This window comes from Odocoileus virginianus, chromosome 11 (genome assembly GCF_023699985.2).
Source record: "Odocoileus virginianus isolate 20LAN1187 ecotype Illinois chromosome 11, Ovbor_1.2, whole genome shotgun sequence".
Classification (NCBI taxonomy): Eukaryota; Metazoa; Chordata; class Mammalia; order Artiodactyla; family Cervidae; genus Odocoileus; species Odocoileus virginianus.
In genome coordinates, this window is record NC_069684.1 from 28,552,225 (window position 1) to 28,573,383 (window position 21,159).

General features: G+C 55.4%; 1 protein-coding gene across 2 annotated transcripts; it reads right to left on the bottom strand.

Annotated features, from left to right (window-relative positions):
• Positions 1–719: 719 nt before the first annotated feature.
• NADK (NAD kinase) lies at positions 720–20,577 on the bottom strand. 2 transcript variants are annotated; one of them, XM_020873753.2, is made up of 12 exons: positions 20,409–20,577; positions 10,918–11,139; positions 9,332–9,415; positions 6,078–6,207; positions 5,723–5,831; positions 5,525–5,610; positions 4,551–4,653; positions 4,051–4,205; positions 3,804–3,903; positions 3,570–3,727; positions 2,889–2,971; positions 720–2,463 (listed from the first exon to the last, which is right to left on the bottom strand). In XM_020873753.2, exons 2-12 carry the CDS (start codon positions 11,088–11,090, stop codon positions 2,274–2,276), a joined length of 1,371 nt encoding a protein of 456 aa, XP_020729412.1. In that variant the 5' UTR covers positions 11,091–11,139; positions 20,409–20,577; the 3' UTR covers positions 720–2,273. The 2 variants fall into 2 exon arrangements, with proteins under 2 accessions (XP_020729412.1, XP_020729413.1); XM_020873754.2 differs by lacking the exons at positions 9,332–9,415; positions 10,918–11,139; positions 20,409–20,577 and adding an exon at positions 7,171–7,458.
• Between the last annotated feature and the right edge of the window lie 582 nt (positions 20,578–21,159).

The window sequence follows — 21,159 nt, forward strand, 5'->3', positions numbered from 1 at the left end:
CTCTCTGCTCCTGAAGCAGCAGAGCACAGCCTGGGGTCCATGCATGCTCAGCTAAGTCCACAGAAACTCGGGCTCCGACAGCACGCCTGCCCCACTGCCTGCAGACACACTGGCTTCCTGGCAGACATGCTAGCCACGGAGCCCCACTGCAAAGGAGATAGCAGAGGTCTCACAGCCACTGAGACTCCCGGGCAAGATGGGGTCATGCTCCCACGTGCGCCTGGATGCGAAGGGAACCGGGGAGGCAACTGCACACACATGCCTCTGACCCTGACAGGCAGGCCCTGGGCTGCTCCACAGCTGGGGCACCCACTGCGCCTGTCCTGTGCTGGCCTCACAGCAGTGCCCACAGGGTGCTTGTCCCAGCTCCTAGGCTCCAGCCCACAAGGCTGTGTCTACGTCCAAAGTACTGCTCAGGCTCTTGGCAAAGCCTGGCCCCAGGCCCGAGACGGGGAGGCCCAGAACCAGAGAGGGGACCATGCTCCCACTGGCCTCCATGGGGCATCCTTGGCCCAGAGCTTGGGCTCCTCCTGCAGGACAGGCCTGGAAGCCTGTCCCCAGGATGTGACAGGTGGGGTGCTGCCGGAGTGTGACCCCCCCACACCCTACAGGTGTGCCAGGGGTAGCCTCAGTGCATCTGGACTCCCCAGGCCCACCCACCCACTCTGTGTTTTGGTGTTGGTTACAAAGAACCAAATAAAGTTGTCGCTAAATCCCAATTTTTAAACAAGTCTGTTTATTGAAAGAATCTGAAAATAGTAATAAGGCTTTCAACATTTAACAAATTTCAAGATATTAACAATATGAAACATTAAGAATTTACTTCAAAAACCCAAAGTTTCCTAGGTCATTCCCCATCATTCTGCAGGACTTGGTCTGCACCTGCTCTGTTGTCTGAATGTGTGACCTGCGCTCTGACCACTCTTCTAGACCTAAAGCTGGGGGTGTCACCCCCTCAGCCTGTGGGAGGCCTGGTGGGCCACTCTCTGTGCTGGAGCTCACGGGGAGAGGATAGGAGCCCACCTCCATCCCCAGCACTGGCCGAGCTGTCCAGCCAGCCACTCGGGTGGACAGCACCCAACAGATATGTGAACAGTGGCCACAGTGCTCAGGCTGCAGGGCCAGCCCTAGAGACCCCAGATGCCCTCCTATCAGACCATCATGTTCCAGACAGGCAGAGCTCAACCTCCTGGCCCCCAGCCCTCCAGAAGTGAGTTCGAGAAAGTACAGGCCCTCCATTCTTTCTGGCCAATTTCACAGGTGAAAATGCAGCTCAGAAAGAAATCAGTTACTCAAAACCAGGATGCCCATTAGGCACCAGTAACCAGAGGCCCACTGACCACAGCCCCCACCAGACTCCATGTGGGCCCAGCCCCAGGCGGCTGGTCAGCCAGCAGTAGAGGCATAGGGGCTGGAATGACAGACGTGCACTTGAAGCCAGGCCCCTGGGGAGAAGCCAGAGCAACAGCAGTGCCTCCCCGGCTCACCAAGCGCCAAACCCTCTGAGCAGAGCCACCCAGCTCTCTAGATGGCCACTTGGGCAGCACAGAATGGTCCCACTTCACAGCACAAGCCCTCCCGCAGAAATCTCACAGTGTGTACAAAAAAATCTGTACGTAAGCACTCTCAGAAAAGTTTAAAAGAATCTCTAAAAAGTAGACACAGGATTGAAAACACCTTCCAGGGTGGGGAGGCACGCCCCTGCTTCCCGAGGAATGTGTGTGGTCCGGCCCCTGCCTGCCACGGCATCACTAGAAGCAGGGAGGAGACCAGGCCTGGGGACTGAGGCAGGAGGCCCGGCAGATTCAAGATGAATGCCGAGCTGGGGAGCGGCTCTCGGCACAAACTCCCCCCAGTGGCTTTCAGGGGTGTTGTGAAGCTGAAGGGAGATTTTTGGCCGTGAGACGTTTATTTTCAAGACTGTAGGATAGACCGGTTCATTCTGATCCCCTCTCAATTTCAATAGACTGATTCGTGGAAGTTTCCTGACAAGGAATCACAAGGAGCCCATCACCTGGCTCAGCCATAACCACCCGGCTCGGCCATCCCCGACTGGACTGGGCTCTGACTGCTTGCCTAGTGGGTGTGCCTGGGCTGACTTGAGAGCTTGTGTGGCCTGCTCACTGGCTTGTTTAGAAATGCAGAAAAGTCAGATTTAAAACGTTAAAAACAACTGATCTGGTCGACACAAGGCAGACTGCAGGCCCTTCCTCTGGTCAGAGACAAGCGGCGCGGGGCCCGCGACCTTCACAGAGCGCAGACAGGCCACCGGCCTAGCTTCCCGCCTGCTCCTCCCCGCCCTCCTCGTCTGCATCCTCCGCATCCTCCTCGTCCTCCGGGAAGTGGGCCTGCTTCTTCCGCACATTCCAGTGCAGACATTGTGCCAGGCTCTCGAACCAGTCGCTCACAGGGTCGCGGACACAGATGGAGGGAAGGGGGTAGCAAGAGGTCGTGATGCTTATGCTGTAGCAGAAAGGAGATGAATGTGGCCCCTCCTGGAACTGAGCCCCCTCATGGAACTGAGCTACCTCGCTGCCCACCGAGCAGGACCCTAGACAGCCTGGCGGGTGGACCACCTCAGCTCTGCTTGCACCACCTGCCGTGCGGCCTGGCCCCATGTCCTCTGGTGTCATGGGCACCTGGCCATTTTCCAGTCTGGCCCTGAGGACAGCCAGGCTAGGGGCTCAGTGGTGCTGTTGTGCTCCCCAGGACAGAGCCGTGGACCCCCTCACTCCACCCAGGTCCATGAAGGGGACCCCCAGGGCAAGGTGGTGGGAAGATGAGGAGCAGGTGCAGCTGGCAGGGCGTCATCACCCAGGCAGAGGTCCACAACTTACAGCCACCCTAGGCCCACCTGCCCCGGCCGCTGCATCCCACAGTCCACACACCTGTCTCCGTGGCGGATCTCCTGTCTCTTTCGTCCATCGAAAGACACCCATGCAGTGTTCCTTGCCTCTGGTGACAGCATGATCTGAAGGGTCAAGCAGCACATGTGTGGGGGGCTCTGAGGACTCTGACTCTGAGGGTCAGATGCATTCTGAGCACAGCTAAGTACCACGGACCCCACCCTGGGGCACAGCACTAGCCAGGAGCAACTCATAGGCAACACAGTGCCCACTGCATGCCAAGGTCAGCTCCAGGCCATGAAGTTACTGCACTATGCGGACAACAGCCACAGGGTACAGAGGCCTGGAGCTGTGTCCGGCAGACGTAGCCCTGCCCACCAAGGTTCACACAAGGACGTGCTGACCTGGGGTGGCCTGTAGCAGGGAGCTAGGACCAGGGAAAGAAGAGGTGGATGTAGAAGGGCAGTGAGGCCAGTCAGACACCAGAATGTGGCCCCAGGGGTGTGCCAGGCAGCAGTGGTTAATCGCCTGAGGGCCTCCCCACCCCATTCCCATCACGACTGTCCCCATCCACTCAGGCTGAGAGCCCTACCCCACCAACCAGACCCTCTGGGACGCAGGACACATGATGAAAGGCCAGAGTGGACAAAGTCCCTCCCGCCCCCAGCAGGGCAGGCAGGCAGCCCCACAAGGGCTCCAACAGACAAGGGTGGGGGCTCTGACCTTCAGCTCAACCCCCGCGGGCACCACAATGGGCCGAAAGGACAGTGAGTGGGGACAGATGGGCGTGACCATGATGGCGGGCACGTTGGGGTGGATCATGGATGCCCCCGCGGCGGCTGCATATGCTGTGCTGCCCGTCGGGGTGGAGACGATCACACCTGCGGGACAGGCTGCAGGTCAGGCTCGGGCACTGCCCCCACGCCCCACCCCCGGGCAGGCCCGATGCCCACCTACCATCACCCTGTACTGTGGTGATGAGGTGCCCATCCAGGTAGACGTCCACGTTGGACAGGTAAGAGGAGGGGCCTCTGTCGATCACCACCTCGTTCAGGACCTGGGGGCGGGACCAGAGCACACTGAGCCGGCAAGGCAGCACGTGGCTGCCCCCTGGCTCCCGAGGAGGTCCGGCCCAAAGTTCCCGCGCACACCCCCTGCCTGAGGGCAAGGCAGCACCTGGTGAGGGAGGGGCAGGCCCACAGACCTGGTACTGCACAGCCTGCTTCCCAACCTCCACGTCCAGGCCTGCAGCCAGCAACCCGTTCTCGCTGATGCCATTGGGGACGGCCACCTTCTTCCCTCGGGGCTCCTTCACGACCCTGACCTTCAGCCGGCTCCGGAGAACAACAGCTGCGTTCCCTGGAGGCCAGCAGGGGTCACGCCCAGGGAAGTCAGCAGGTGGGGACAGTCATGCCACAGGAAAGCTCCCCCAACAAGGGACCCCCTCCCATCTTCACACAAATGGAGGTCGACACCCTGGGCTCCTGTGGAAATCAATCCATTGCCACCTGACACAGATGGCAGCTGAACTGTGGTGGCTTCAGCTCCTCTCTGTGAGGACAAGGCATCTGACCCTCAGAATCAGAATCCTCTGAGCCCCAAACACTCAGCGCTACTCTCAGCATCATTAAAAACCTCCCAAACCAAGCAGGATGACTACCCCACATGGGAACTGCTCTCGGGGTCAGGAACATTCCAACTCACCCTGTATCACCTGAGTAACTTGCGACTGAAAGTTCTCGAAGTTGAAGGGGGTCAGGAAGCCCAGGGAGCCCAGATGGAATGCCATGACTGGAGGCACGCTACCCTGTGAGCCAATGAGGCAGGTCACTCGCTGGCCAGTCCACGCGCAAGGCACGTGAGCACCAGCCCAGATGGACCTGCGCCCGGATGGTCCCTGGGAGAGCTGGGGGTGGGGGGAACGGAGCGCTGCTGACACACGGGGCACAGGGTCAGCCAAACGCCGGGGAGCCAGAAGAAGGACAGCTGGAGAACTGATGAGAAACGGGGGCGGGGGACTGACCACTGGCCACAGAGGACAGGAGGGCGCGGCAGGGCAGGATATGGGGGCTCTGACACACAGAGGCCATGCCCAGCAGGCTTGGGAGGGCAGTGGGCCCCCATAGAGATGCCAGGGAAGAACATGGGCAGCCGGGGCAGGAAGGCTAGGGTGGGACTCAGGTCCCACCAGGTGGCTCTGCAGCCACTTCCGCTGAGGAGGCTCCCAAGGGAGAACGAGAGCTCTGAGCAGGTGGGACGCCCCAGGACCTTCAACCTCGGCCTCTGCCAGTTGCTGCTGCCACAGGCCCTGCTGGACCCCACCCTCCTGCCCCACTGGCTCCCTCCCACTCCCAGGTGTCGCTCTGGGTGCCCGCCCAACCTCCTAACAAACCCTAGCAAGGTCCCTCCCCAGCAGGTCCCTGCCATCTGCACCTTCACAGTCCCTCCCCCACCACACCTCCCAGTCGGCCTGGGGCTGCTGCTCTCATCTCCTTCTGACTCTTGGCCCCCTTACTCAGCCTGCATGCCAGCTCTCCAGGGGTTGCCCTCCTCCCAGCCGAGCCCCTGGGCCCCCATGCACCATCAGCTGGCCTGGCACAGCTTCCAGCACCCGCAGCAGTCCCAGTTCTGTGTCCTATCGCCTGCAGCCCTACGGCCTCAGGTACTGGGGGCCTCACCTGGAAGAGGGAGGAGGCGTACAACAGGGTCCCATCACCCCCCAGGCAGATGATGAGGTCAATCTGATTGGAGATGTCATCGTAATCTGGAAGACACAGGAGACGTCAAGCACCCCAAAGGCTGGGCACAGAGCGAGGCAAGGGTACCAGAGGTCCCACGGGTTGGGGGCAGCACCCTGCCACCCAGGGACAACTTGCCTTCTCTGAAGGTGCAGAACTTCCTCTTCACTGGCCCGAAGTGGTCATCGCTCAGGAGGGCGGGGTCTTCCAGAACCTTCTTCTCCACATACACGACCATGTTGTTCTCCTGGAAGGACATGGCGGCATCATCCCCGCCAGGAAGACAGGTCAGGGCGCCAGTCTTCTAGAAGCCTCCTTCTGCATCTCAGGCTTTTCTGATGGGGGTGGGGGAGAGGGGCACGATTCCTCTGTCTCTCGGAGGCAAAGTACCTTTGTTGTGCTCACGGTACACGCTTCTGAGCTCCTGCGCCTGGCTTATGAAGCCTCCTGACTTGAGTGGATGGAAGGAGAGCCCAGAATCTGCCCCACTCACCTCCATCAGGTACGCGCAGAGCTCCTTGAAGGGCTGCAGCAGGCTGGCATCCCGGATCTTCTTGATGACGAGGACACTCTTTGGGGACTTGTTCCACGTCAACCGCTGGCTGGCAGGGTCTTGGATGTGCCTTTGAGAGGAGAGGAGCACTCACACGGGCCCCAGGCTGACCCACTGGTACCTGCACAATGCGGAGACCCTCCCCATGCCCAGCTGTGCCCCTGCCGGAGGCTCCTTCGGGACGAGGCTCACACAGGGACCTGCTTAGAGGACGTCCCACACGCACCCAGACTAGCCAACAGAGACTTGGGCTTCCCGCTGACCCAGGTCCACACTGCTGTGTGAGCAACTCAGAGGACCTTTGCCTCCACAGGTAAAACTCAGTGGACCTTCGTCTCCATGGGTAAAACTCGGTGGACCTTCACTTCTACAGTAAAAGCCTCTTTTAAAGCCAGTGGCAGAATCTGGAGTAGTGAGACTGTGCCGTGTCATTTCAATGGTGAGGACATGTCACCACGCGTGTCCACGACCCTGATGTGAAAAAGGACTCTGGTGACGATGACGCGTCAGCACAAGTTCATTGTTTGTCACAAATGCACCGGCTTCGGGGATGATGACGGTGGGGAGGCTAGGAGGAGTGCAACAGGGATCTCTGCACCTTCTTCTCACTTTTGCTGCGAACCCAAAACTCCTCAAAAAATTAAAAAACAAACACCAAAAGAAGTCAGCTGGGCCTGCCTGCTGACAACAGCTCCAAGAGTCCCGTGGTGCCCAACCACAGGCCTGGTACGGTCTGTGGGCAGCAGGTCCTCCCCCAGGGGCAGGGGTGTCCGAGGCCGAGCCCTCATATGGGGGCGGGCCCCCAGGCGGCACCTCCACCTGTTGGGAAACAGCCCTGAGGGCTGCAGGCCATGGGAACGGCCCTTCTGATGCAAGTTCCCCAACCAAGACACTTGCTCCAGATCATGCCCCATGGCCGGTGCCTCCCTGAGAACCTGATGGCCCCACCAGCAACTTTCCACACCATGATGAGAACCACTAAACGGGTGGTGGGTCCCTGGCTGCAGGCTGTAACTGACTGACCATCACTCACCCTCTCCAGGCGTTTCTGCAAAGAAGCGGGTCACTCATGACCCTCTGCCGGGATCTCCGCCAGCCTGGGTCACATGCGGAGCTTGGCGGAGGGTGGTGCTGGGTGCCCAGCATCTCAGTCATGCTTTACTAATGGCGGGAGTGCGATGTACCCCAGGCCCCCTAAGACTCCCCAAGTGTGCACTGGCACCATAACCCCTCTGTCTGTCTCCTCATAACTGAAAGCAAAACATAAAGTAAAGTGACTTGCTAAAGGCTGCATAAAACAAGTCCAGAACTTCCTAAAATGAACACTCAAACCAAACAAACTGTATTTGATCTTACTGCTCACACCATCCTCTTGTCCAATCGCCTCTAACAGCAAAGGAGCCAGACCTCAGACAACTGCTCCTCACCAGCTGGCCGCTGAGCTTTGCCACCCTGGGCGGTCAGGACGGGCCCTGTCCAGCTGCAGACAACAGCACTGGGCTGTAGAACCGGCTTGGCCCATGGGAGGGGCCTACACGTGGAGGGCGGGCACTTGCAGGCCTCTTGCCACTCCACCTGGCCCTGGGCCTAGAAGGAGGGCAGGTGGAAGTCTGCCTGGTTGCTGAGGTAGACGCTGAAGCCCCCTCCCCACTAAGCAGGCAGGTGAGGCTCACAGCCCCTCCAGACCTGTGAGTCAGCCATGCCTAGCCACTGCAGCGCTATCGGCTCAGCCTTAGGCGCCAACTGGTTACTCAATTTCCTGCTGGGTCACTGCAAAGAGGGATGCTGACCCCTCCCAAGGAGGCTCTGGGCGCCGGGCAGCATGGCCAGACACACATGTGAGCCACAGTTTCAAAAGCAGAAGGCATCAGATGCTGGTAATTCCACATGTTTCAACATAACAGAAAACATGCACTCATTGGTGGGATATGAGACAACCAAGTACAAGATAAGACTCTCGTAATCAGCTCCTCTACACTGTCAGGGGAGAAGTCAGGTTAGCACACAACCCCTGTGCCTGGCCAGGCTGTAGGAGGGGCAGGGATCAGTCGGGGAAGGGATCCCACCCTACCAGAGTGCTCAGCCTATCTGACTGGGCTGAGCCAGGGCCAGGGGGCAGAGAAAGTTGCTTGCTCAGCCCTCGACACTTCTGGGGCACCTGCTCCTCTGCTTGGAGCACCCCACAACCCCACCTGACCTTGGGGAGCAGCTCAGATGCCGCCCTGAGACCCCACCCAAGGCCTGTGAGGGCAAAGCACACACACCTGGGCTGCTGTGGGCTGGGCAGGGCGGCAACGGCCAGTTATGGTTGGATGGCCAAGGGCCACCAGGGTGCACGGAGGCCGGGCTGTGAGTGATGAGGCGGACGCGGCAGTGCAGGACTGGGATGCAGGGAGGGGTCTGGGCAGCCAGCGAAGGCCACACAGGGCGGGCACACAGCAGGGCGCAGCCAGGCGAGGGGTTTGGCGGGCCAGCTGCCAGTGTGGCTGCTGTGCTGGGTGTGACCCTTAGCCTGGCCCCCATAGACGTCAACATTCCACCGCTCCCCCGAGGAGGGGGCATGGATGGTCCATGCAGCAGGCAGCCCACCGCCAGGCCTGACAGCAGAGCTGGTTGGAACTCTGCAGTTTCCTCACCAAGCTCTGGTGGCCAGAGCCATTTGCGCGTCTTCTCCCCAAGACAGACCGCACAGAGACAACAGACAGCAACAGCCCCTCTTTGGCAGTGTCCAGCGCTAGGAGGCGGCACTGGATGGGTGGAGAAGGCAGCCTAGGCCTAAGTGTCTGTGAAATAACCCAAACTGCTTAGTTTTTAACTAGTTTCTCAGGTGTCAGCTGTTGCTAAAATGCAGGCTTATCTTAAAAAAAAAAAAAGCCATGCCCACAAGGCGGGACTCAAACAAGTCAACTCAGATTTTCAAAAAACACCAACTGACATCTCTGCATTTCAATAGTAATGAAGAGAAACATATGTGAGTCACCAAATGCATCAGCATGCAATACAATGTTTTTTCTCCTTGAGTTTTTCCTGTCAAAGCTCCTATGTCCCACTGTGCCCAAGGAGCAGGCCCCACCACCTTCTCACCTGTGGGAGTCGGGGACATTGCCACGTGGCTGTCAGGCCCATGCCCTGCTCCCTGGAGCATCAGAACCTCCCATAGCTCCCCCTCCCCATGAAGCCCCCCGCTGACTCACATGATGGTCTGGGGATTCTGTAGCACGCAGGCCTTTGGTCCAAATGTGGTCACTGGGCACGGCCCATGCAGGGAGCGGGTCCTTCTGTGGGAGAGGACGCAGGACGGGCCCTCAGTCACTGAGAGACACGCATGTGGACGAGGCACTAGCTCAGACTCTCTGCCATCTTCACTCCAATAGCCTGAGCACCGCCCTCTGCCAGCACCCAAGCAATGGTCCCAGAACACTCACCTGATCCCCAGAGACGCCCTGAGGGTCACATGGTATGGCACTGCCCTCAGAGGGGGTTCCCAGAAACTCCTTACAACAAATGACCCAAACCAGGGCAGGCACCCGGGCCCCACCCCAGAACAAGGGGATGTACCATGGGGCACGGGCCTGCGGCTCTGAATTCTTGTCCAGGCAAGTCTACTTGAGGACCAGTTGTTGGGCTTGTCCTTGGGAATCAAGACCTCAGATACCAGGCCCCAGCCATCCAGGTTCTAACAAAACGCCCATTCTGAGTTGTACTGTCGACAAAGAAGACAGCACTTGAGCGGCTCAGCATTTCCAGCCACAACTGAATCACAGGGCACTGTGGCCAGCACACGTCCTAGGGACGACACCACTCAGTGGCCTTCCCTGTCCTCCCCTCAGGGTCCAGCGCCGGTCCTTGGGAGCCATGTGGACGCCCCACAGTGACAGGACGGAGGTGTGTCCATCCTCACACAGAGTGCCAGCTCCAGAGGCTTCGTGGTCCCTTTGGTTATTTTTTTAAAATTTTTGGCCGCACCACATGACTTCTGCAATTTTAGTTCCCTGACCAGGGATGTACACCACCTCCCCACTGGACCACAGGGAGGTTCCCTCGTGGTCCCTTTCTGCACCAAAAATACTGGCACAAAGACAGCCAAACAGATGGCAAACTTGCTTTCGTCTCTGCCCATCTCAAGGCTCAACAAATGCCAAATCCCCACATGGACAAGGCAGATTTCCTATTGTCTCGTGGAGGGCAGCCGAGCCCAGGAGAGTCAGTCTGGTCAAGGGCTCCCCCAACTCCTCAGCTCAAGAACGTGCAGGAGCGGCCGCGGGCCATAGCCTGGCCTCTGGGGAAATGCTGTTCACAGCAGATTTCTCTAAGTCTGCATCACAGTCAACCTTTGAGAGCAGCCACCTCTGACCTGCTGCCACTGTACCAAGTTCAACGTTCTCTGAAGGGAAAGGGCGGGAACGCCCCACCCCACAGAACCAGCAGCCAAGGTCACCCACCTGCCCACTGGGACTCTGACACAGGAGGGTGACCAGCTGTCCACATGGAAGCTTCTATCATCCTCGGGCCCTGCACCCATGGCAGTGCTGGCTAGGACAGCTTTGCCCTGGACTTGAGTGACGCTCACATTACCAAGGCCGGCACAGCTTCCTCACTCCCCACTGTGTGCCCAGGGCCTGGGGCCACACTGGGCGGCACCCCCACACCTCAGCCTCCACAGTGAGGATGGGCACTAGCCGGGGGGAGGTCGGCTGGGAGTGCCCTCTGGGAGGCCATGCCAGCCAGCACAACCCCCTCCTGCCTCCTGAACGCCCCCATAGGCCCAGGAGGTCAGTACCTGAACTCGCGGGCGCTGGCCAGGACAGGCGCGGCCGACAGGCTGCGGGACTTGGCGCGGCCCCGGAGTGGGTGGCCCGGGCCCCAGTCCTCGTCCCCATGGCACGCGGAACAGCGGTACGAGGATGCCTCTGCACTCGGCTCCTTGTTCCCATTGACTTTTTCTTGTTCCATTTCTGCAACTGATGGATGTGGAGGACTTTGGCCCGAAAACCCAGGATGCCTTGATTTAATAAAATAAATATTATTATTATTGTTTTAATAAAATAAAGCAATGTACATACACACCTATACTCCTCATCAGGGAAAATGGCTGAAGTCCAGCCTACCCAGTATGGGAAGTCTGTTTTCGTCCCAAAGGCACTTAACAACTCCGGAATCTACCTGTGGTTTTCCATGAATCCAGAAGGGCTGAGAGTCCAAGAGTGAGGAAACAACCAGCAGCCTAGCACGCAGCCACATGCTGGGACTTTGATGAGAGAATTAATGGTCATGCGGTACCTCTCACCCAAAAAAATCTGGGTGAACCCGACTGAAGACCAACCATGGGCAAACACTGCACCCTCGTCCTGCAAACAAAGCCACGCTTTCCTCCAGTGCCAAAGAAACACTTGCCCAAACTGACTTATTTGGTCCTCAGAGCTTCATCTCCCAACCACACGCAGTAAAGCAGGAAAAGATGGAAGCAGACGCAAAACAACAGTCCTCGACCACCTGGGAACATCTCAACTTCCTCCTAAGCCACTGAGGGCACACAACCGCACCCATACCCATGTGACGCTGCAGTTAAGAGGGAGCACGAGCCTGGTCCACGCGCCCATCCAGACCCACGTGATGTTACAGCAGAGAGGGAATGCGGGCCGGGTCCACACACCCACCGAACTGCCCCCAGGTCCTTGAGAACAGCAGTCAGCAGCCGAGGCCTAGTCAGAGAGCCGGAGCAGGAATCAAACAAGCCTAAGAGAAGTGACAGAAATACGGCAGAATCCAGAGCGATGACAAGTAGAAAGAGCAGAGAAGAGCTTGGGCAAAAACCACATGAAGAAGCCAGTATGGATGACAGTGGAAAGAGCTACACTCTGAAAATTTGGGCCAAAAGGTCATTTTCTTAGGAAAGCGCTAACGGCAGAGGCCTGGCCTTGCTGCTGGGGCCATGGGGCCTGCCCGTCCTCCGCGCTCACAAAGGCCCAGCAGCTCATCCTGCCTCATGGCTCACGATGCCCTGAGGACAAGGAAGGGGAATGGGGCGGGACCACAAGGCAGGTGCTGGCATCAGAAGGGACAGTGCAGGGGCCACAGAGAAGCCCGGGGCCTCTACGACGAGGTTAAAGGTGAGGGTCCCTGAGTCCCCTGCCTCCACCTGCACTTCACATCACATCAGGAGCTTGTGAAATACTAACTCCCACACCCAACCCAGACCAAAGGCTCCAGCAGTCATTAAAAGCTCCTGAGACAGGGTGTTCCCAGGTGGCTCTGTATTTTCACTGCCAGGGCCCAGGTTCGATCCCTGGTCAGGGAACTAAGATCCCACAAGCTTTGTGATGTGGCCAAAAAAAAGAAGAAAAATGAAAGAAACTGAAGCTTAAACACACCATTTACAGTAGCACTAAGATATAACACATGTAGGGATGTAGTTGGCAAAAAGGAGAGTAAGCCTTACTTCCAGTTGTAAACTCAGTCAGTCACGGAGTGTAGCACACACCGTGGTGGCTCTGGTCAGTGATACTGTTGTGCTTATCTGAAAGGTGCTGAGAGGGGAAGTCTTCAAAGTTCCCATGAGAAAAAAGCCTGGTGATTAAACGTGGTGACAGACTTACTGTGGTGGTCACTTCGCAACACATACAAATACTGAATCACTAGGCTTCATGTAACTGAGGGTCGTGTGTCAACTCTACCTCAGTTTTAAAGCACCGTGGACAGAACTGAAAGGAAACAAGTCGGTGGAGAGACATACCATGTTCACAGACCAGAGAACACGATATTGTTAAGATCTCAATTTTTTCAAGCCCAGCCTTTTCTATCGGAAGTAACAAGCTGATTCTAAAATTTAACTGGAAACTGGAAACTTAAAAGGACCGAGAATAGCTCAAAAAAAAAAAAAAAAAAAGCCCTGCTGGAGGACAAACACTACCTGATCTGATGACCTGCTATAAAGCTGCTGCAACCAGACTGTGTGGTACTGACACAGAGACATACACATAGACAAAGGACCCAGACGACAGTCAGGGCTTCTCAACAGAGGTGCTGAGGAGAGTCAACAGGGACAGGACAATCTTTCCTCCGACCATTTCAGGTAAATTCCACAGCCACACCTAACACTATGAAGTTCAGTTCTCCTCACAAGTTGGCAAAGGTCAGCTCATGAATCCAGAAGGGCTGGGAATCCAAGAGTGAGGAAACAACCAGCAGCCTAGCACGCAGCCACATGCACCTACAGTACATACAGCCACATACACCTAAATGTAAGAATAAAAGGTATAAAACTTTAAAAAAAAAGCAGTAGAGAAAATCTTCATGGCCATGGAGGGGCAAAGAGTTCTTAAATAAGATAAAAAAAGTACAAAGTTTAAAACCTGACAAACTGAATTTCACTAAAATTCAAATCTTGTACCCTTCATAAGACACTTTAGAAAATGAAAATATGAGATGACAAAAATCTCAATGAAAATATGAGATTGACAAAAAATATTTGCTAAATGTATATATGACACAGGACTTGCTTCCAAAATATATAAAGAATTCTTAAAGCTTAGTAAGAAAACAACTCAATTGAAAAACAGGCAAAAGATAGCAACTTTGGGCAACTTCCCCAAAGGTACATTGATTGCATCATGAAAAGCACATGAAAAGATGCTCAACATCCTTAGTCACTGGAGAAATGCAAATTAAAACCAGGAGACATCATCTCACACCTACGGAGAATGGCTGAAATGTAAGAAAACTGACCATGTCAAGTGTCGCGGAGCCTGAGGAGGAAGTGGAACACTCAGACAGCACTGGTGGAATGAAAACGAGGCAACCAGTTTGGAAAACAGTTTGGTGGTTTCTTAAAATGTTAATTAAGCATGGTCCATCCTAAAGGAGATCAGTTCTGGGTGTTCATTGGAAGGACTGATGCTGAAGCTGAAACTCCAACACTTTGGCCACCCATGCAAAGAGCTGACTCATTGGAAAAGACCCTGATGCTGGGAGGGATTGGGGGCAGGAGGAGAAGGGGATGACAGAAGATGAGATGGCTGGATGGCATCACCGACTCGATGGACATGAGTCTGAGTAAACTCCGGGAGTTGGTGATGGACAGGGAGGCCTGGCGTGCTGCGATTCATGGGGTTGCAAAGAGTCGACACAACTGAGCAACTGAACTGAAGCATGGTTCTGCCATCTGCTACAACCCTTCCACTCTGAGACATTTACCCAACAAAAAAGAAAGCATGGCCACACGACTTGTTGAGACACCTCAGCTGTGACACGACCGTCCCTCGGATCTGTGCTCAGATGCCACCTGCTCAAGAGAACATCTGTACCTCCCACTCCTACCCACTGGTGCCCAGTTCCTTTTCTCTGCAACCCTGACCACCACCTGCTGCCGAGTTTCTCTTCACAGGGGTCTGACTCCCTCGCAGCCCGAGGAGGGACACTGCAGAAACTCTGCATCTCTTGGGCCTGACTTCACGTGATCACTACTGGCCAAGGAGAGATGACGTGCTGGCAGCTAACAGTTCAAGCCTAGAGCTTGGGGACATGTGGGGCTGGGCTCTGTCAGCACACGGTAACACTGACAACCATAGAACCAGAAAGGCTCTCAGGACTGAACCCGGGGCACGCCAAATGGATGGGTCTGGATAAGAGTCTGGGGGAATCCTGGAATGCTTAGTGCAAAACGCAAGAGTGCTAGGGTGCTGGGATGGAGAGCCCGAGGCAGCCCCAAGTGCTAGGAGATGAGGACAAGACCACCAGCCGTGGGGTGGGGTGGGGAGGGGGCAGAGTGAGTTCACGAGTCTGGCTACACAGAAAGGTCACGAGGCCTAAAAGGACACAGGACAAATTTGCAAGTAGTACAAGAAGGCAGGTTTGGGCTCAGTTAAAATACAAAAGCTATGTACACGTTTCCCTCGTTTTAGTAAAAACTGCCCAAGATAAAAACGCAATCACTAACCTCACTGCTTGCCTTCTCGTGCAGGCCATGCCCTGACTGCCTCACTCATGTATATCACTTAATCCCCACGAGGACCCCACAAAACTGCTGTGATGGACCCTGAATTCACAACTTTAAGAGGAAACATTGTTTTAACAAAAACAAAAAACTTGCTTTAAGCTGTTACTAAGAGGCCTGGTAGTGGTTTCACTCTGAGACCTGGAAAAGGGGGTTGCAGAGGATGAGATGGTTGGATAGCATTACCAACTCAGTGGACATGAATCTGAGCAAACTCCAGGAGATATTGGAGGATAGATGAACCTGGCATTCAGCAGTCCATGGGGTCACAGAGTCAGATATGACTTAGCCACTGAACAAGAATAACGTGAAGAATAGCTGTCACAGTGTAGGAGTGTAGACGCTTACCCCAGACTAGGACGACCAGCCACAGGGAAGAGCAGGCCAGGGAGGCCAGGATCACAGTGTGGGAGTGTGAACACTCACTCCAGGCCAGGACGGCCAGCGAGCAGCAGAACTAGTGCTGACACTGCCGGGCCCTGTCTAAGCACTTGACTCAAACTGCCTGACTTGCCCTCGCAAGGAGTTGCGTGGGGATGTCCAGCAGACCAAAGCCCAAGGTGACACAGTGAGGAGGGCAGAGCTGGTATCTGGGCCTCTGGCATGACCTCAGTGACACAGATGACAGAACCCAGCAGAGAGGCCCAGGGTCCTGGGAGGAGAGAGGACCCTTCCCGCCTCATGTTCTGGAAAAGAGGCCTTTGACGTAGCCCATCCTGAATGACAATAAGGTTCTCTCAGGGCACACATCCCAGGCTCCAGTAACACGTAAGATCAAGAGACAATGATTACAGGCAGTGATGTCAGAACCCTGGCCAAACAGAATGTGAGGACCATTATCCTGGCACTGCACCAGCTGCAAGAAGCTGAAACCTGCTTGCCAGGAAAGTGAGAAGTGAAAGCTGCTCAGTCATGTCTGACTCTTTGCGACCCCATGGACTGTAGCCTGCCAGGCTCCTCCATGGAATTCTCCAGGCCAGAATACTGGAGTGGGTAGCTGTTCCCTTCTCCAGGAGAGCTTCCCAACCCAGGGATTGAACCCAGGCCTTCCGCACTGCAGGCAGATTCTTTACTGTCTGAGCCACCAGGCTGCCTTAAAGCCAGCTGAGCCTGCAGGTGATGCAGTAATCCTAGGAGTGTGTGGAAAACTCTCCCATCCCAAGAAAACACAGAAATAACTAGTTAGAGCAGTACAATCCTGAGAAGGTATGGATGAAGAAGCAAGTGATATGGTAATCCAAGGAGGGTGTGGAAAATTCTACCACCCCAAGATTGAGACACAGAAGTAACTAGTTAGATTACTATAATCCAGTTAGATTACTATAATCCTGGGAAAATACAGACAAGGAAGTAATTAAATCCTACGATGCTGAAATTTTCAAAAGTCTTATAGCTGATTATATAATCATTGGATTTTTACATACTTTGTTTGCTATTATGGGCAATATATTCATTCAAAAGAACAAATCATTCTCCAAAGTAATTCTCATCTAAATGGCTGAGATGAATTTATGTTTGTTAACAATGTTTCAAATGCTGCCCCCATCCCCACCAGGGACCTCCACCAACAAGCAGTGCAGAACCTTCTGAGCTGCTCATTGACCAGGGCCCAAATCTCTCCAGTAGCCAGCCTCTCAACCGACTCTGGGACAAGTGCTGAGATGTCATTTCTTCTGCAGCTAAGTATGCCAGGGATGCTGTCTCAGCTTCTACTTGCAGTTTAAGAATTACATCACACTGACTCTCAGCGTAATGCGTTATTTCACACATCCTCAACACGGACACAACACAGAACGTTTAAAAAGGATCGATCGACACCACGTGGGGCGTATCCCAGGAACGCAAGGCTGGCTCAGTCAGTGTAATCCATCACATACACCAACTGATGGGCAAGAAAGTGGAAAAAATTCAACACCCGACGGTGGTAAAAATTCTCAGCAATTAGGAATCAAGGGTAACTTCTTCAGCTTGGTAAGGAGCACCTACAAAAAAGCTACCCCTGCTATTAACTTGATGGTGAAAACATAAGACTGGGAGCCAGGCAAGGATGTCTGTGCAAGGATGTCTGTTCTGACCACCCTTAATCAGCACAGTTCTGCATGTCTGAGTCACAGCAACAGGTAAAGAAGGTAGAGTCTGAAGTTAGAGAGAGTATCATCTACAGTCACTGAAAAAATACTTGGATGAAATATAACAAAATACACAGAGGACTTGTATGCTGAAGGTATTTTAAACACTCTGATGAAAGAAATCAAAGAAGATGTAACTGAGAGATGCCCTTAACCATGGATCAGAAGACTCAGTGCAGCAGAGATGTCAGTTTTCCCCACATTGATTTACAGGGTTAGTGTAATTTCTACACAAATCCCAGCAAGATTTCTTGGCAGATACGGCCAAGTTTATTCTAAAATGTATGTGGAAAAAGCAAACATACTAAGACTTTTTTTTTTTAAAAGAAGGATAAAGGGAGATGAGTGACTCTGAAGACTTTTCTTTAGCTGTAATAGTCAAGACTGTGGCCTTGGGGGAGGTCAGATACAAGTTAATGGAGAACAGAGAGCCCATAAACACAACCACACAAACACACTTGATTAATTTTTGACAAATGTACACAATCAGTTCAAGGAAGGAAAGACATGGTTAGGGCTGTGAGCTTTCACTGTTGAGGGCACAGGCTTGATCTCTGGTCAGGGAACTAAGGTCCAGCAAGCCACATGGCATGGCCATGAATAAATACACAAGTAAATAAAACGCAGGAGAAAGTTTTGGGGAACTAAAGTTAGACAGAGTCTTTTTTTTTAGACAGAATCTTTTTTGTACATGATTGCAGTTTAAGAATTACATCACACTGACTCTTCAAAAAGCACACTTCATAAAGTTTTAAAAAATTGGTAAACTGGGCTTCTTAGAAACTTGCTCTGTGGAAGACCCTGTTAAGAAAGCAAAAAAAAAAAAAAAAAAAATCAAGCTATAGACAGAAAATATTTTCAAACTAGATATCCAACAGAAGATCTGTACCTATAAAACAGCAAAACTATCAAAATTCAACAGTAAAAAACAGTCCAATTAGAAAATGGACAAGAGATGAACTGACAGGTGAGATGTGCCCATGGTAAAGAAGCAGGTGAAAAGATCCTGAGATGGGCCAGAAGGAACTAAAAGCACAATGAGATGCCACTGCACACTGACCAGAACAGCCAAACAATTCAGCGCTGGAGAGGTTGCAGAGAAACACCTGCTCACACACCACCCAGGACCAGAACACGTTCAGACACTCTGGAAAGGGCTGACGCCTTCTTATAAAAACAAAAAACTAAACAGACAGTCTAGCAAGTGAACCTGGGCATTTACTCCAGAGAAACACTGATGCTCACAGAAAAACCTGCGCCTCAACATTCACAGCAGCTTTTTATTAGCAGCAGCCAAACACCACAGACAGTCCAAGCGTCCCCACTGGTGAGCGGGCCCTGTCATCAGAGGGAGTGGACATGGACTCCGAAACCAGCTGGGTGACCCCAGGCTGACTGCAGGGCGAGGAAGGTCACATGATAAACGTTCCCATTTACACAACTTGCTTTTCATTCTTTCTTTCTTTCTTTTTTGGGGCATATCACACAGCATGTGAGATCTTAGTTCTCCTCCAGGGCCCCGTGAAGTGGAAGCTCAGAGTCCTAAGCACTGGACTACCAGGGAAGTCCCTTACACAACTTTCTTGAAATGACAAAACACAAGCGCATGGAGAACAGATCCCTGGTGGCCAGGGAGTGTGGGGAGCCTAGGGTGGGCTCCCTAGGTGACACCAGCTCTGAGTCTGTGGTGGCGGCCACACAGCTGTGCCCCGGGAAAGTGGTGAACCCCAGTAAGGGGTGTGACAGAGGTGCCAGGGTTCACATCACTGTACCACAGATGTGGGGGTAAGTGCAGGAGTTCCTCTGTATTGTTTTTCACAACTTTCTGGGAGTCTAGAATTATTTCAGTCCATTTTCAAAAAACATCCGCACTGGGATGTTTTAACAGAAAAGTTTTGGAGCATAATAACCAAGATAAAGAACTTCCCCAGAAGGAAAGGAGACACACCGTGATACCCCTAAGTAAAAGTAACACACACAAATATAAACATAACAACATGATGCCCAGTGCGAGCTCTCAACACACCTGCTGAAATACTGAATGAAAAACCAAAGTTTATCCCTCCTTAACACTGAGGCGATAAAAGGTACCTATTAAATCTCCCTTCTCCCGCCGGTAGGTGATGCCCAGTGTTGGCCAGGACCTGACAGAACTCAGCCGGCAGAGGGTCAGAGCCTGGTGGGCGGAAGAACAGGATCAGAGACGCCAGGGGGCTCCAAGGTGGCAGACCCCTCCCCCGGGAGAGGACGCGCTTGGGCTGAGGCAGGTATTTGCACACCTGGCTCCCTGCACAACAGCCCGCCTCCGGGCCACCTTCACCCAGTTCCTGTTTTCACCAACAGTCTACACACGCATTTGTCCGGCCCCACGCACTGAACTCGGAGCTGTGCGACCGCGGGTCAGAGAGACATCGCAAACGACGAGCCGGCAGCCCCGCCCGCAGGACTGGGCCCCGTGCCCTGTAGGTCAGCGCCTGTGGGGCGGCCCGCAGCCCCCGCAGAGAACAGACCCCTCTCGTCATCCTGCGGGTGAACCCAGCCTCCCTCCCAGCCCGGCCCGTCCACCCCCGAAGCCGACTCGGGCCCATCCCACGCCCACCTAAACGGCAGGCCCAGGACACCTGGCCACCCGAGCCCCAGGGCCGTAGCCCGCCTGCCGCACCTGCGGGTCCCGGTCCTCGTCCTCGAGTTCCCGCAACGGGGCAAAGGTCACGGCCAGAGCCCAGGGCGCCGTCCAGCAGGAAGTGCGTACGCCTGGGCTCAGGCCCGGTCCCCGGCGGGTGAAGAGGCTCCACGAGAACCAGAGCGCGCCGGACACAGAGGCAGAAAGACCGGGGGCTCGGACCCGGCTCAGGCGGGCCAGCCGCCGGCCTCAGGGGTCGTCGGCTGGGCGCTGGGTTCCGAGCAGAGGCGCTTTCCGAGGATGAATACCACGACTTGGACCCCTAACTGACCGCCCCGCGGGAGGGCCGGGCCCGCCACCTCGTTCACAGCGCGGTCGCGGAGGTCGAGGTCTGGCCACCCGGACACCTGCGCCGGCGTCCGGGGCAGGGTGTGGCCAGTCAGTGAGCGGGGTCGTCCCCGCCCCGCCCCCACGACCCTGACCCCACGACCCCGACTCCACGACCCCAGGCAGAGGGCTGGGCTCACCGTTCGCTGCCCCGAGCGCCTGCGGGGCCGTCTCCTCGCCAGGCCGCACCCGCGGGTCCCGGCGCCCCGCCGCCGCTCGCCGTCACTAGCCGGCCCCTGGAGCCGCGGCCACCCCCTGCCCCATGGCCGCCTCCGGCCCCACGGCCACCCGGCCCGCCGAGCAGCAATGCCGCCGCGCCGCCAGTGCGCACGCGCGCTCCGCGCCCTGCGCATGCGCGGCCTGCGCCCTACGCATGCGCTGCGCGCTCGTCCCGCCCCTCGCAAGTGGGGATCCCCGCTTTGACGCTGGACCCGGACAGGAGGCGGGACCGAGGTCTGGGCTGGGGACACTGTGCGCAGAGTGCGCGCGGGCTAGGTGTTGCCGTCTGGGGAGGAGCGGGGGCCTCAGGGCGATCCTAGGTGCCCACTCACCTCGCTGTGTCCTCAGCACCTTCTTCAACCCGGGCCGCCCGCCCCTCCCGCATCCCTCCCGGTGGGCTGACTGCGGCCCAGCGAGTGCCGACACGACCTGCCGCGGACTCCTTAAACACTGCTTAGAAGGAAAGTACTGTGGAATAGAACTGCGGCCCTTGGCTGCCAGCACAGGGCACAGGTGGAGGCAGCGGCCTGGTCGTGCCGTCGTGGGCCTGGCCCACCCCAAGCAGCCCGGCGGGTCCTTGCACACTCCCAGGACCTGAGGGACTCTGGGCAAGGTCTCAAGCGGGGCCCCTCGAGGGTGACCTGCCAACACTGTGCTTTCTCCCTGGAGGAC

Bases quoted from the DNA above. Each gene is read 5' to 3' on its own strand.
- NADK (XM_020873753.2), bottom strand. From the start codon at position 11,090: ATGGAACAAGAAAAAGTCAATGGGAACAAGGAGCCGAGTGCAGAGGCA. The intron at 2,972-3,569 runs GTCAGAGCCCCC...TTGACCCTTCAG, and splicing joins CCGCGGGGGTTGAGCTGAAG to ATCATGCTGTCACCAGAGGC. The intron at 2,464-2,888 runs GTGTGTGGACTG...TTTCTGCTACAG, and splicing joins GAGATCCGCCACGGAGACAG to CATAAGCATCACGACCTCTT.